The sequence below is a fragment of the Vollenhovia emeryi genome, unplaced genomic scaffold (genome assembly GCF_000949405.1).
Source record: "Vollenhovia emeryi isolate VEMERY1.0 unplaced genomic scaffold, V.emery_V1.0 DF939149.1, whole genome shotgun sequence".
Taxonomy (NCBI): domain Eukaryota; kingdom Metazoa; phylum Arthropoda; class Insecta; order Hymenoptera; family Formicidae; genus Vollenhovia; species Vollenhovia emeryi.
In genome coordinates this window covers 417005-431014 of record NW_011967217.1, presented here as the reverse complement: position 1 = coordinate 431014, position 14010 = coordinate 417005, and the positions used below count along the sequence as shown (strand labels likewise).

At 47.9% G+C, this 14010-nt stretch overlaps 1 protein-coding gene across 1 annotated transcript in view; it reads left to right on the top strand.

The window, feature by feature from the left end:
- LOC105565731 (histone acetyltransferase KAT7) overlaps window positions 1–14010 on the top strand; it is a 41694-nt gene that overhangs the window by 14630 nt on the left and 13054 nt on the right. The window contains exon 10 of the mRNA XM_012019159.1: window positions 11584–11677. Within this exon, the coding sequence (XP_011874549.1) occupies window positions 11584–11677 (94 nt within the window). The remainder of the gene's footprint in view (window positions 1–11583; window positions 11678–14010) is intronic.

The following is a 14010-nucleotide window of genomic DNA, read 5'->3' as shown; positions in this document are numbered from 1 at the left end:
CTCTCTCTCTCTCTCTCTCTCTCTCTCTCTCTCTCTCTCTCTCTCTCTCTCTCTCTCTCTCTCTCTCTCTCTCTCTCTCTCTCTCTCTCTCTCGCGCGCGCGCGCGCGCGCGCGCTCATTCTCTCCTGGTCTCTCAGTCTCTCTTAACCGGCAAAACCTCGCCCCGACTGGGGTCGATCGATGCCAGACAGTACTGCTGTTCGCGCGACCAAATCCCACCGAATGTACATCCACAAGAGTGTTCCCGCGACCTCTCCCCCTTTTCCTCTTTTCCCGATGATGTTCTTTGGACGCTCTTCTCTGGTCCTTGCGGAAAAAGAAGTCTGTGGTATACTTATCGCGGTCTCGGCGGCAACTAACGCTCTCGTCGATAAGAATCTTGATTTGGATTCCCCCTACAGTCGCTGATCTCAACGTTTACGCTGACGATTGCGATAACGACGCGAGAAATTCCTCGGATGTCGTATCTCTTTTCTCGCGGGAAAAACCCGCGTGCACCCGTTCCTCGTTACGCCCGTAATGTGTGCCGGGCGCACGTAAATCGCGTGCGTGAATGGAGTTAAGCACCCACACATCAGTAGTGCCGAACGGCTGCTCGTCTGCAGAATTAATGGACTCCGAACTCTCTGAATGATCGGTTGTCGATCGGTGCGCCAGATTTTCAATTTTTGAGTCGTCTGTGACGTGGCCGGCCAGTCTCCGCGGATATTAAATATTGCGCAATTTTGTGGACATTTTTCGAGCATTGGAAAATAAGCAAGCAAAATTTGAGATCTCGCGAAGAGACACAGGAGATACTAATAAACGAATGGAGAGTTTGCTTATAGTCACCAGTGATGATTAAAAATTGAAACGGGAAACTTATAGTCAACCCAACTGGTTTACTTTACCATATTAGTTTAATACGACGCTTCGGTCCTATATTTTGGATCCTTATCAAGTAGTACTAACAATAAGTGAGTCATCATCGTCACATAAGACAGAGTCGAATTATAAGATGCGTGTACATGTGAGCGCTGTGGTTGCTGGGCTCGAACTGCTAGCTCGATACTAATAAAATTTATATACACATCGCGCCGTACACATTTGTTAGCCTCTTTCGCACAGCGATTGATTCCGTCGAGCAGGCAATAATTCGGGGTCTGTCTTTCGCCCCTTTCACTTCTAGATGTCGTCGAGCGTGCACATTATTGAAACTTGCGAAAGTCTCAGGGGGACAGCTAAGAGCATCATCTCGCGGTGGTTCAGATCGAGCAAACTTGGGTGATTTTTTTCCTTCTTTTTTCCGAATGGACCGCCGGATCGATGGCCGCCGTCTACAAGGTGTCGAAAGAAGAAGAGGAAATCGTTACGAGATACACGGCACCTGCTCGACTCGCGAGTCGCATTTTCAGTTTTGCATTCTGAATCTCTGTCATTAGCGTTTCTCTCATAACGCGAGAAAGGAGTTAGGGCGGGTCTTCTTTAACCCTTCAGTTGTTGCGTTATATTTCGCAACACGAGTCAACGCGTGGAGTCTTAAAGCCCGATGTAAAACACTAATTTTTACGTCGAGAACTCAAATACTTTTTTTGTTTAAAGGTTCTCGGGTTCACGAATATAAGAAAAGACCTTATTTTGGAAATAATATTTATTTAGACCCCGCGCAGCAACTAGAGGAGTAGTAGCGAGAGAAAAAAAAAGAATCAAATGGCAGTAACCAACAGATCCTCTGTTTCTGACCGGACAAAGGAGTACGGTCAGGTAATAATGGTTCGGCCCGGATTTGGAAGGACGAGAATCCGCGACGAGTAAGCCGAAGCCATAGTCGACCGTCCGTTTTTTCGGAAATCCAATGGCACCGCCTGTGAGACACGACGCACCCATTGTCTGGGCACACGTCGGGGATGAAAATTTTTGGGGCGATCGTATTCTTCGAATCGTCGGGCTTCGTTCGCAGAACAATTTTTCTCTTGACGAGCCGGGCTCGACATATATTATAATCCCTTGCAAGCTCGTAATTTTCCCGTTCTTGCTTCACCGCAAGCCAAATTCGCAGAATAATTTTGCCGTGGTGACGCGAGTGCTAGAAGCACTAGAGCTACTTAATTCATTCCCGTTCCCGCCCTATAAACGATATCATTGTAAAATTAATCGGGCTTTAATGAGCTCAGGAAGCCACGTGCCGGATAGTTGCTCTACATGGTGTCCTCGTTCGAACTAGAGCTAGGATTTTTCTTTGAAGATTTTCAATTTCGAAGTTTCGAATATTCGAATTCAACTAATGTATTAACAAGATAAAAACAATAACAAATTTTGCAAAATTAATCGTTTTTATTATAATTGTGAACTAGTTAAATGCCAACTAACTAATGTCATTACGAAGTATGACAAAACAAACATACTTTTTGTCGGACACAGATTTGTCCATTCGTTCAAGAAAAAAAACACAATTAAATCGAAGGAAATAAATTTTGGTGCGGTCTTTGAAAACTTATATGTTAATGCATTAGCTGACTTTGAATATTCGAAACTTCGAAAATTTGATATTCGAAGTTCCTTCGTTTCTTCGGATTCTTCGAAGCTTCGAAGTTGCGAAGCTTCGAACAATTAAGACCACTAGTTCGAACGTAACGTCAGTGCAGAACGTGATGAGAGGGATCTAATTCGAAGACGAAGAGTTGCTCACGATTCGCAGAAAGAGAAGTTCTCGATACCTGTCGACGACGCGGTGATAACTGATCGGCTCAAACGTGCGGTTACATGGAAAATACCGCGATAAGACTTCGCGTACACCCCGTGTGTTAACAGGAACGCTTTGTTCGGCATAAAGAAAGTGGAGGAGGAAACTCGGTGCATCTAAATATAGAAGTGACTGTCGCGAGGAGCTGCACGGCCATTAAGCCACGCTCACACCGTCTCCTTTCACGTATAATCAAGCGATTCGAGATAATTCACACGTATGCCATCTAATTCTCGTAGGTATATCTCGTTTCATTCCTGGACTCGCGTTTCCTGCAACTGATATTTTATTAACAGATTTTCCGTGGAAAGCTCATGTATTCTAGCCTTTACCGTCAATCACCGCCGATTGACTAATGCTAATTCTTAAATATGCAGATTCCGTCATCTCTGCGTAAGCATTTCCTGACGCAAAAACTTGACAAAACGTGAAAAATAATGAAAAAAAAACTGAGAATACTAAATATTGCGCGATCTGTGAAATTGTATTTTCATTAATCACAAAGCTAGAATTTTTATCAATTTTTTCCGCTAATTTCAGTAAAATTGTGAGGGCGGGAAACGAAAAGGAAATAAGAACAGATGTTTCGTCGATTTAAAGTAAATTTTCTTAACGTATAAATTCATAGGTAAAATAAATAAAAAGTGTTTAGCTACGCGCACACATAGTCGCTGTAATATTGTAAAAAAGTTTTATTAATCCAATACGCTCGCAATTGCAGCGGCAGAAATTCGACCATGTCGATGACAGGCTGCGATCCCTCAGGAGAGTATTCGATGAATTTTTTATCTGCCGTTCTGCTCGGTCGAGTACGTTTAATTTCATCGGCAATCGGCTGCTGCGAAAGAGTTTTCGTTTGGCCGTGCGTATCGAGCTTCCGTCGCGGAAAGGAGAAAAAAAAACGCGGGGACGCCCTGCACCAATTGAAAAGTGACGCGCTTATTAGGAGATTATAGATAAGAGAAACGAATATTAGAGATTAGGGTAGGGTCCAACGGGATTCCCGAGCTGTCCCGATTGAAGGACAAAAAATGTCAAAGCGTGTTACGGGGGTTAATTTCCATTTACACGCGAATCCACCTCGTAAATATCCAGCTATCGAAGTGGAAATTTATGCCGTCTGCCCCGTTAAGCCGATTCCGCGACCGGTCTCCCAAGCCCGATGACAGAACGACGGCACCGCCGGCACCATAAATAAGCAGCCGCAAAAATTCCGAACGTTGCGAGTCGCGTCGCGACCGCCTTACACGCTCCATAAACACCTCCCGCAACAATACCAGATAACGCTATTGTGCGTGAGATATGAGGTGAAAGGGGGGGGGGGAGAGGGGGAAATGTAGGAAACGCGTTATTTATTATATCCTTCGAGGATAAGCGTCCTGGAGGAAAGTTCGCAGATTAAAAATAGAAAAAGGAGGCGGAGCGTCCTTTCGCGGTAAAACTTTCCGACGCGACGCCCTGCGAACGCGTGTCGAAAGTGCCCATTGAGATCCAGCGATGCTTCTTTTGCTGCACACGATGGAACATTATGAATCGATATTTCACCGATATTACTCTATTTAGGGACTCAGAAGCCTCTCTCAGAAGCCAAATCGAAATCAGTTTCGCTTTTTGTTAAGTTCTTTTAGTGCCAGAGCACACGATTACGATTCCTAAATTTTTTTCTGCATTTCATTTTTATGGAATCGATCAAGGTTGGTTTCTGGGAAACGTCTGTAGCAACGTACATGTACTTAGAAAGTTCATAAAACTAACTCGTCGACCACAACTGGCTAATTTGTTGAAAATTATTTACACCACGTTTCGATCAGTGTCTTTGGTCCTTTACAAGTGAGCTGAAGTTCCTGAGCGCGTTCCGGCAAGACACCGCTACCGTAGCGCTACAGCTTTTTTGCTACAATTGTAGCGGCACCATTCGTACATTAGCATATGCATATGCCTCAAAATTGTATTTTAATTGTAAGAGTCGCGTTTACCAATTAATTGAAACGAATAGAATGGAAAATATTGAAGATTGGCTCACGAATGACATATTGTTCGATGATTCATCAGATGAAAGCCACAATGAAGAGGAAGAAGTTCCGCTACAGTTGTAGCGGAAAGTTTTGCCGAAACGCACTCAATGTTAACAGTCTTTGTAGTCGATGGTCAAAAATTATAAAGAAATTATGGATACTTTCCTCTATATGCATATATATAAAGGCTATAAACTTTTAACGTGATCTAGGCGCTACAGTGCTCGCCTTGCTGCTCCGTTCAGACGCGCAGGGCTAGAATTCTGATTAATTGCTTCTCGTCGAGGGACACAGGAGGGTCTCTCAAAGAGATTGTTAGAAAGAGGGAGGGAGAGAGAGAGAGATGTTAAGAGACGGTCCAGTTACAACGAGACGCGAACTTCGCCCGCGGTCGGACACAATTATTTGATTCGCCTTATCCGCGTGAGCGAGCGCTCTCTCGTGATCTCTCCTCCTCTCTTTTTCTCCTTCTTCTTTTCTCTTCTTCTCTCGCAGACGTTCGTTCACCTACGCGTCGAACGACACACCAACGTCGTCGTCGTCGTCGTCGCCGATGTGTTTATGAACGACAACGCGAGAGAGACAAAGGAGATATGCATATGTACGACGAATGCCTCGCTCGCTGCTGATTCGCGTTCCAATGGTGCTCTTTCTCCTTCGATCGTTTTTCCTCTCTTCCTCAGCCTCTCCGTTTTGTCCCTCTTTGCCGTCGCACGTGCATCGCCCCTTTACCCGCGTGCGCTTTACGCCACGGCGATACGCGAGAAAGGATACTGACCGATTGGAAGCCTTTTACGACCGACACGCCACATCGTCGTCGTCATCGTCATCGAATGTCTCTCCTTTCTGCATTCCGCAGGCGTTCAGGTGGTGAATCCACCCGAGACGGGTCGCGCGTCGGCCGAGACGATGACTCGCGTGCGCTTTTGCAACGATCGCGCGGACCGGCCCGGTGTCCCTTCTCGCGGGAATTATGCGCAATCGCACGTGCGATGTAGACGGAAAAGGGAAATGACTCGTTCAGATTCATAGGCTCTGAGCAACGTCGGCGCTCTCAGACGCGGTTCACGCGATGCCTCCTTTCCGGCGAATCAGCCTTGTTGGAGAATGGTAACGATATGAAATGGATCACGAGAAACGGGGACAACGCGGAATTACAAGGGACAATTAGATCCGAGTCTCGCGCTCGTTCTGAGATCGCGAGTTCGTAGAAATTGCGATCAATCGAACACGGAGACCTCTAATGACGATAACGAATCGCCTGTCTGCGCGCTTCATTGATCGAAAAAGAACACTCGCCGTTAATTTAACGCCCACTCGCTATCTCACACCGAGGACTGTGAATTGTGTGCGGGTGCATATAACACTGACAATGAGTTGAAATGCCATCGACACGCGTCGCACGTTCCCGAGGCGGCGGTTCTCTTCGTTCTCACTCAGCGCGCGATCATTTCCGCACCTGCCTTGCGACTTAAAAATCAACCGCCGATGCGAAAGTACGATCGCACGAGAGCAGCTCTGGAAACTGTGAACAGAAAATAAATCACAATAATATATATATAACGGTCAAGAGTTTTAGCTCTACTATGACTACCTGGATTCTAACCAGTTTGACCTGTTTTGGTTTCGGGAGCAACCAGACAGCAGGTCTAGCCAATTTCTGGTCATCTGGCAATTATGCTTGGGACCAGATCTCCCGAGAAAATTTCTGAGAAACAGATATATTTATTTATCTGTAAATCACTTACTTCAAATCCAAGATACTTGTAAAACACTCGAGATGCTGCGATAATTTCGCCCTCGTTCTTTCTCTTATTTTATCACATTGTTTCCGTACTTGTTAGCTACGCTTCGGTCCAAATTTAATCGCCTCGTTCCGTGCCAGCTTCCGTTATTTCGGATCTTCGCCTCGTCCTCTCGAATTCTTGTTACCCCATCTTGAAATTGAATCGCCACGCGGTACGGTTTGTGCGGTTCGATCACGTAGCGCGAATCCGCGCGCCGTGGATCTTTGATGAAACTATTTGGACTTCTCGTTAGGTCGGCTAAGCTAATCGAGAGATACAGAGAGGAGCCGCATGTGTGTATTCGCATACTTGTGCGCACGTGTACACGTACGTATACAGTATCGTTTCCACGGCGCAGATGGTGCGGTCGGTCGCCGAGAGACGTACGTATATCGTTACGATCATTGATCTGTTTTATTCCTCTCTCGCACATAGGAGCGCGACGGGCCGTGGCTGCGGCCCGCGATCGTTACTCTATGCGCCACCTTGCCGTGTTCCGGAGATGAAGGGAGATGAGAGGGAAGGAGAGGGAGGGAGAAAGAGAGAGAGAGAGAGAGAAGTGCCAGTATCGATTCCGGCGAACTATATATCCGCGAAAGAAGCTGTACCTCGCCTCCTCGGCCGAGAGGACTGCACTTTCCTCCTACGCCAGGACGGCCCACGAAGACCGTGCCGTGATTATTGACGCACGAGTCAGGATTCCGCAAGGGAAGTCCTTGACGCGTGCATATTGCAAACGAAATGAAATAAAACGAGCATCCGGTATACCGTCGTAAGCTGTGCCGACCATAACTTCCAGCGCAATTAACATCTTGTGTACGCCAGCGAGAACCGCTCGAGCTCGATAAATCAAATGTGATATGTCGGAAGGAAAGGAAGAAAGGGCAGGGTAATTATGAAAATGAAATTGGCGAAGAAACGATAGCGAGTTTTCGAATAATTTGTGTGCCCTCTCGTCGGGCATCGGGAAATCCATGATCTTCACGTTAGCCCGAATCCCGTCGTTTGTCATCGCCGATCGATCTCGAACGAGCTGACAAAGTGCTCCGTCCTCTTTACGCGACGTCGCGAGGCGGCCGGTCAGCGCGAGGAAACGAGATCGAGTGGGAGCTGAGAGAAGGGAAAAGAAAGAGACCCAGCAGAAGGAGGAAAAGTACATAGCCTCCTCCGCGACGGTGTCGGTGGGGACGTCGAGACGGCCCTGAGTAGCGCGGAGACTATCAGACCCAAGGACGTCGCGGGCCTCGGATTCTCTCGATCCCTCTCTCCTCTCTCGTATCCTCTTTCCTCGTTCTTCTGTTCCCCCTGTCCCTCGATCCCCCAGCGCTTTTCGCGGGATCAACGAAGCGTTTTTCAATCGCGATAGCAGAACTCGATAGGATCTCTTCTTGCTCGGCCCTCGTTAGGCCCGATTACGATTGCATCGGATTTTGGCTCGATCGTAACGAGAAATTGGTGTGACGCACGCTTCACGAGAATTCGTCAACTATGGTGGAATCTTTGGTGCGTTTGAGATCGATCAGAGACGTTCCGAGTATTTTACGGTTCTCGTAAAGGAAGGACTGGTGAATAGAATCGACGAGGACGACTCCAGCTTTGGGAACTCGTTCGCTGACTCATTTCCATTCCCGTCGATTTGTCTCACTTAACTCCGACGACCGGCCGTCGAGACGAGTAGTCACCCTCCTACACTAAACCACTATACTTTCTCTGCCGTTCCTTAACTTCAGCGCTGTTCATTCGATACTTTTTCAGGAATCGCTTCATCGATATTCTTCGGGCACTTGACGACGATAGCGGCATTCCTGTCCCAAAATATGCTCCGAGAGCAAATCTATCCCTATTTTGTCTTCAGTTCCTAGCGATTGGTACCCCCCTCGTCCTTCTGACGGAGACGGACCCCTCGAGACGGTTGCTCTCTCTCAGGACCCAAAGTTCCCCTTCCATCGCCCTTTCCCCTTTTTCACGCATACGCGTATCTCCTTCTCTCACCGCCACGTCTATCCCTATTTCGCTCCTCTCTTCTTCGTCTTCTACTTAGAGTTAACACGCCGATACGCACACGTGGGCCGGCGTGTGCACGCACACATCGACTGTGGGTCGTGTCCTTCGGACCGTTGCTGCCTCGGCAGTTAGCAACAGCACGGCCGGAAATACCGGGTGTCCGAATACCATCGAGACCATCCGTTCTGAGCGCCGCGTGTCGAGGCGTTTAAGGATCCGCGGGATGTGACGAACGAGCGGATGAGCCTCGTGCTCCGGGAAAAAGACTCGTGTCGCGTCGCTGCGTCACCGTGCGCGAGACATTGAAGACTAGGTCCGGTATTCATCGTTTAAGTATACTCTTAATATGTTTTTAACCAATCACAGAGCCGTATTAGCCTCGTGAGACAACACTTAAGATGATTTTGAAATAGGAATCGACTATGAATACCGGCCTGTTTTAACTTCGTCGATCCGTTAATTTTTTCTGCCACGGCAAAACGGCCACTTTCGTGCGAATCTTTGTGCAAAGAGAGAGAGAGAGAGAGAGAGAGAGAGTGCGAAGGGAGAGAACGAAAAAAAGGTCGCGACAGGTGCGCAATGACTCATAATTTTGCGGAAGTCGCACGGTCGATTCTATCCGAATTCATTCTCGAGAAACAACTGCGGTTCTATAATATTCCCTTTCATCCATTCAACGAGGTATATTTTCGAACGTACCCGCGTGATACTCCGCGGAAAATGATAGTTGCCGTCTCCGGGGCATAACTTGTAATCCCGGCTGAGAGATTAAGCTCCACTTTCACGGCGGGAATCGACGGGAGAACGGATAGAGAGAAAGAGGGAGCTTTTATATCTGCGAGATAGCTATTATTCTATTGCAATAGCAGCTCGCGACGTTCACCGCGAAAAAAAATACACCGGACATAACAGTTCCTGCAGACTGTTAAAAAATTGTTTATGTCCGACAGAGTTCAATGCGGCGCTTAAATGCGCGAGACTCGCGTGGAAATACCTTTTAGAAAAATGGGAAATCGCGCCGCGCCGTGCCGATTGGATTGACCGAACGGCAATGGTTCTCTGCCCTTTTTCTCTCGCAATATCAATTTTACGTTTGCGACAGAATGTGTTCCTCGCGACGCGTATACGCCCTAAACGACGCTGAACACGCCAAGTGTGAAATTAACAGTCGAATGTTGCGTCTGGGCCGTTTTAGTCCGGTCGATTTTCTTCAGATCAGAATATACAAAACCTGTGTTCGACCAATCAAGACGTATGCAGCAGAGACAGGAGCGGAAACCAAGAAAACCAAGAACATGGCCCGCACGACAGAGATGCGGATTCTTCGAACCACTCAGAGACAGAGTACCCAGCGAGATGATCAGGGAAACCTGCGATGTTCCAGACATCGTCAGGTGGATAAGACCGAGAAGACGTGAATGGAACGATCACGTATGCAGAATGGGGGAAGAAAAAAATAGCAAGAACAGCAAGAGATGGAAAACCAAACATCCAGAAAACCCCCCAGGAAGACCCCCAAAGAGATGGATGGACAGCTGGACATCCGGATCACTAGAGACGAATTAATCGGAAAAAAACAGGCTTCGAGCCTAATTTAAGAGGAAGAAGAAGATTTTCTTCTGCCCTGTGTCGGTGCCGCAGGACAGGACTGCCCAGATATTCCTTTTCGGCACAAAGGGCTCGGAGCGGAAACTACTGACGGGCATGACAAATGCAAAAGAAACTTTTCGATCCTACGCTCCAAGAGAAATAGAGAGACCATACTCGAGACACCGTATATGTCAAACATTCATTTTGCACGTGCGATAAGTCCACGTCTGTTCTACCAGGATTTCGAGAAGTTCGACCTGAGCCAACGACACGCGATACTATTTTTCCCACTGGATTGCTTACGGGAGCCAATCAGGATTTAGCCGCGAGTCACCTGATCTTAAACTCTGCATCCTTATTGACTCTTAAGACCGGAGCAGAACAGCTGTCTTATACTCTTAAGCCTTGAGACAATGTTTTATATTTCAAGCCTTCGGCTCGGTCTACAATGAGTTGTTAGTCAGGAGTCGCAACTATGTTTATCCTTTTCCTATTTGGGTGAAAGAAAAAGGATCAACCTATAGTTCCGACTTCTGACTAACGACTAACAACTCATTGTAGGCCTTAGTCTTGAGGTAACGCACAATAACTGTCTTATGTCTTAAGAGTACAAGACAGCCATTTTGCCCTTATAAGAAATCCAATAGGAAAAATAGTATCGTGTGCCGCTGGTTTTCTTGTCGCTTTCATAATGGACAATTTAGGACACCAGGAGTGATTCTGGAAAGGAATTTTATCCAATCTGCGGCACTGATGTTGCCACATTTCGCGAACGCGTTAAAAATACGAGAATCCTGCATCTTGTACAGTATGTGGGTGGACTATTTCTGAGAGTAGCTTTTATAGAATTGCAGCGGTCTTTTCTCGTCCACGCGCATGACTCTTGTATGATGGGATCCTTTGCGAGTTCTACGAGCCCGTTATAAAATGACGCTGAAAAATTAACGCCGGTTATTCTTGGAAGAAACCTTCCGAGGGCCCCTCGAGGATCTTTAATTAATTTCTCGAATTATGACGGGCGAAAGGTTGACTCCTCCAGATACATCATGTCGCATGGGTATCGCAGTGGATTCAATTCCATACCGTTACAAATATGCATCCTTATCTTGCTCGCCGTGAAAATGCGATGCATTTCCGTTGCATTAACGTCACACTTTCGTGGAACACGTCTGACGTACTCACGCTCGCGAGCAGAATATCATCGATCATGCCTTTAATAGCGCGAATGCATTTATAACTTCGCTTCTGCCTCACGAAGCGCGCGGCAGAGCCGTAACCCGTTGATAAAAGTTTCGGTAATCTGCGGCAATAATGATTTCACGATTATCCCGCGTGATAATCGTTAATCTGCAAGAACCCGGGGGTGGGGAGGGCGATAAATCGGCGACGCTGCGGTACTTTTAACCAGGCTTCCGTGACTAGCGTGTGCATTTCGTTAACCGAGACTTTAACGCCTATTTTCCAGGAGAAGAACTCCTTCCTGAATTACAACGTGTCCTGCATCCTAACGCTGCCGCCTTACCAGAGGCAGGGCTACGGCCGGCTGCTCATTGACTTCAGTGAGTATACACCAATATATTATACGCACGTCTCGCAACGACGACGAGCAGCCGTGCTTCCGATCTTTTCGACGAATCACTCACGGTCGTTCGAACGAATCGTCGTCGTTGCTAATAAATTATGTACATTTTAGCGAGCTGGTAAATGCAATATATTTTTATATCTGTTACATAAAGTTTAAAACATGTTTTCCTTATTGCTCTCTTATCAAAAGGATCGTCTACAGTGGATGAAGCAAGCCTGGCGTAAGAAGTCAGAGTGGGAGTAAAGAAATGAACCATTTCCATTTCTTACTTCTACTTCAGCTCTGACGCTTAAGGCCCGAACACACGAAAAAACTTAAGCAGTAAAACTTAAGACTTAAGGGAAATGACCAATGACTGTCGAGAACTGAAAATTCCGATTGGTTGAATTTCTTAAGTCTTAAGTTTTACTGCTTAAGTTTTTTGTGTGTTCGGGCCTTTACTCTCGGTGAATTCGAGCGCAGTTCAATCAGTGCTATAAATATTTTTAAAAATTATGCCTGCACCTTAGCTTTTACACTGATAAGTAAGTGTTCCTTTACAACCTTGCTTTAAGTAAGCTGTGAGCCTTCAGCTGTAAGAAATTGACCAATCACAGGTGAGAGTGAGGGGAATAAATGCCTGTGATTGGTTAATTTTTTACAGCTTAAGGCTTACAGCTTCCTTAAAGCAAGGTTGTAGACCAACACTAAAGGTTTTATTACTTCTTACTGCTTACTTCCAATGTAGACGGTCCTTTAAACTCGTTATTCATTAATCTCATCCGAGATTGCGGTCAACCTCGGCGTTCGAGCTCGCGATCGACATTATCGCTGAGCGCGCGGAGATGCGCTTGACGCTTAAGCGCGCCGCGGAATGCGCGTCGCTTCCTCTCCCCGTCGTGCGCGTCACGTGGTGATTCCACGACGAGCCCGACGCGCGGCGATTCCTCGTCGACGCTCGTCGTCGCCGCCGCCATCGACACGCACGCATGCACGGACACGCGTGTGCACGCGCGCGGGCGCGGGTCGGCGGCGAGGCGCGTAGCTTTGATAATTAAACGCGGGGCTTTTTGCCGTGACGTCATTTTCATTGATGCCGAGCGAGCGTCGGCGGCGTCGGTGGTGGGCATCGCGGCGCTACTACACGCCGGTAGTAGTATGAGGGGCGAGAGGGGTGCGTCGGGAGTTGGTTGGTTGGTTGGTCGAGGGTCGACGCACTGTGCCGCCGTGGTGTGTCGGTCGGTCGACGGGGGTGGCGGCAGGAGGGAAGGGTGATTTCACAACCCCGCCGGCTTTTCCGCGAGCGAGACGACCTCCTCCCCCCCATCTCTGTCGTCCCCTCCCCCTTCATCCCTCCTGCATCCAGTGTCGGTGCCATCGACTCCGCCGCTGGCTGTATTTCGACTGTACAAGGCTGGCGCTACGAGCCCGTGCGCCCCTACGCGAGATATCGAGTCGCACCCCGCTCGGACGGATTCGGTAACCGTTTATTTGTCTGCAGAAAAATATACAGGGGCGGCTAGTGGCCCGAGCATTAAATTACAATGTCCGGAAATCAGTCTAGTGAAAATATATTTGATTTTGATTCTTTAAGACGACTTCGAGGGAGCGTTGCTTAAAGTTTGTCTAGCTATTTTTGTATTATTTCAATTCGTTGTTTTCTTTTTAGCCTCTTCGCATCATTGTTGCTCGCGCTATTTGCTATTTTCTACTTTTGTTGTCATTGTTATCGGCTAATGTTCCACGCTTATCGATCGGTTAATGAATCGTAGCATCAGCATTCGCGTGGCATTAACATATGACAATTCCATGATACAACATTTTTACGAAAAAATATCGCTGCTTCGAATTACTTTTGCAAATCCGTAAACTCGATATGCATGAGCGATCACGTATCGATACGTCACTTCCGCGGTATCGCGGGTATCGTCCCTGATAACGACGTTGGTAGTGGTGATGGTGGACTGTGTAGCGTTAGGTTGGAGAGCGAAGTGGTCTGTGGAAAGTGCGACGCCCGGCGTCTCGCCGCATCGATCGACCCCCACGACCGCCACCGCCGCCGCCGCCGCCGCCGACGTCGCGTACACGCGTGCAGACACGCGTGCAGGCTACGCGTACACCCGCGCTTCCTGTCTCACGCACGCGGCGCGTCCTCCTCTCCTGGGCGACCGCTCCTCCGCACACCTTGATCCCTACAGGCTTCCTGTACCTGCCCTATACCGCCGCCGCCGCCGTTGCCGCGCCTCCCTTCACTCCCTTCGCTCACTCCCGCCGCCGTCGACTCGTCTCCTCCCCCCCCCCCCTTCCGACGCAGGGCGCCCGAAGGGC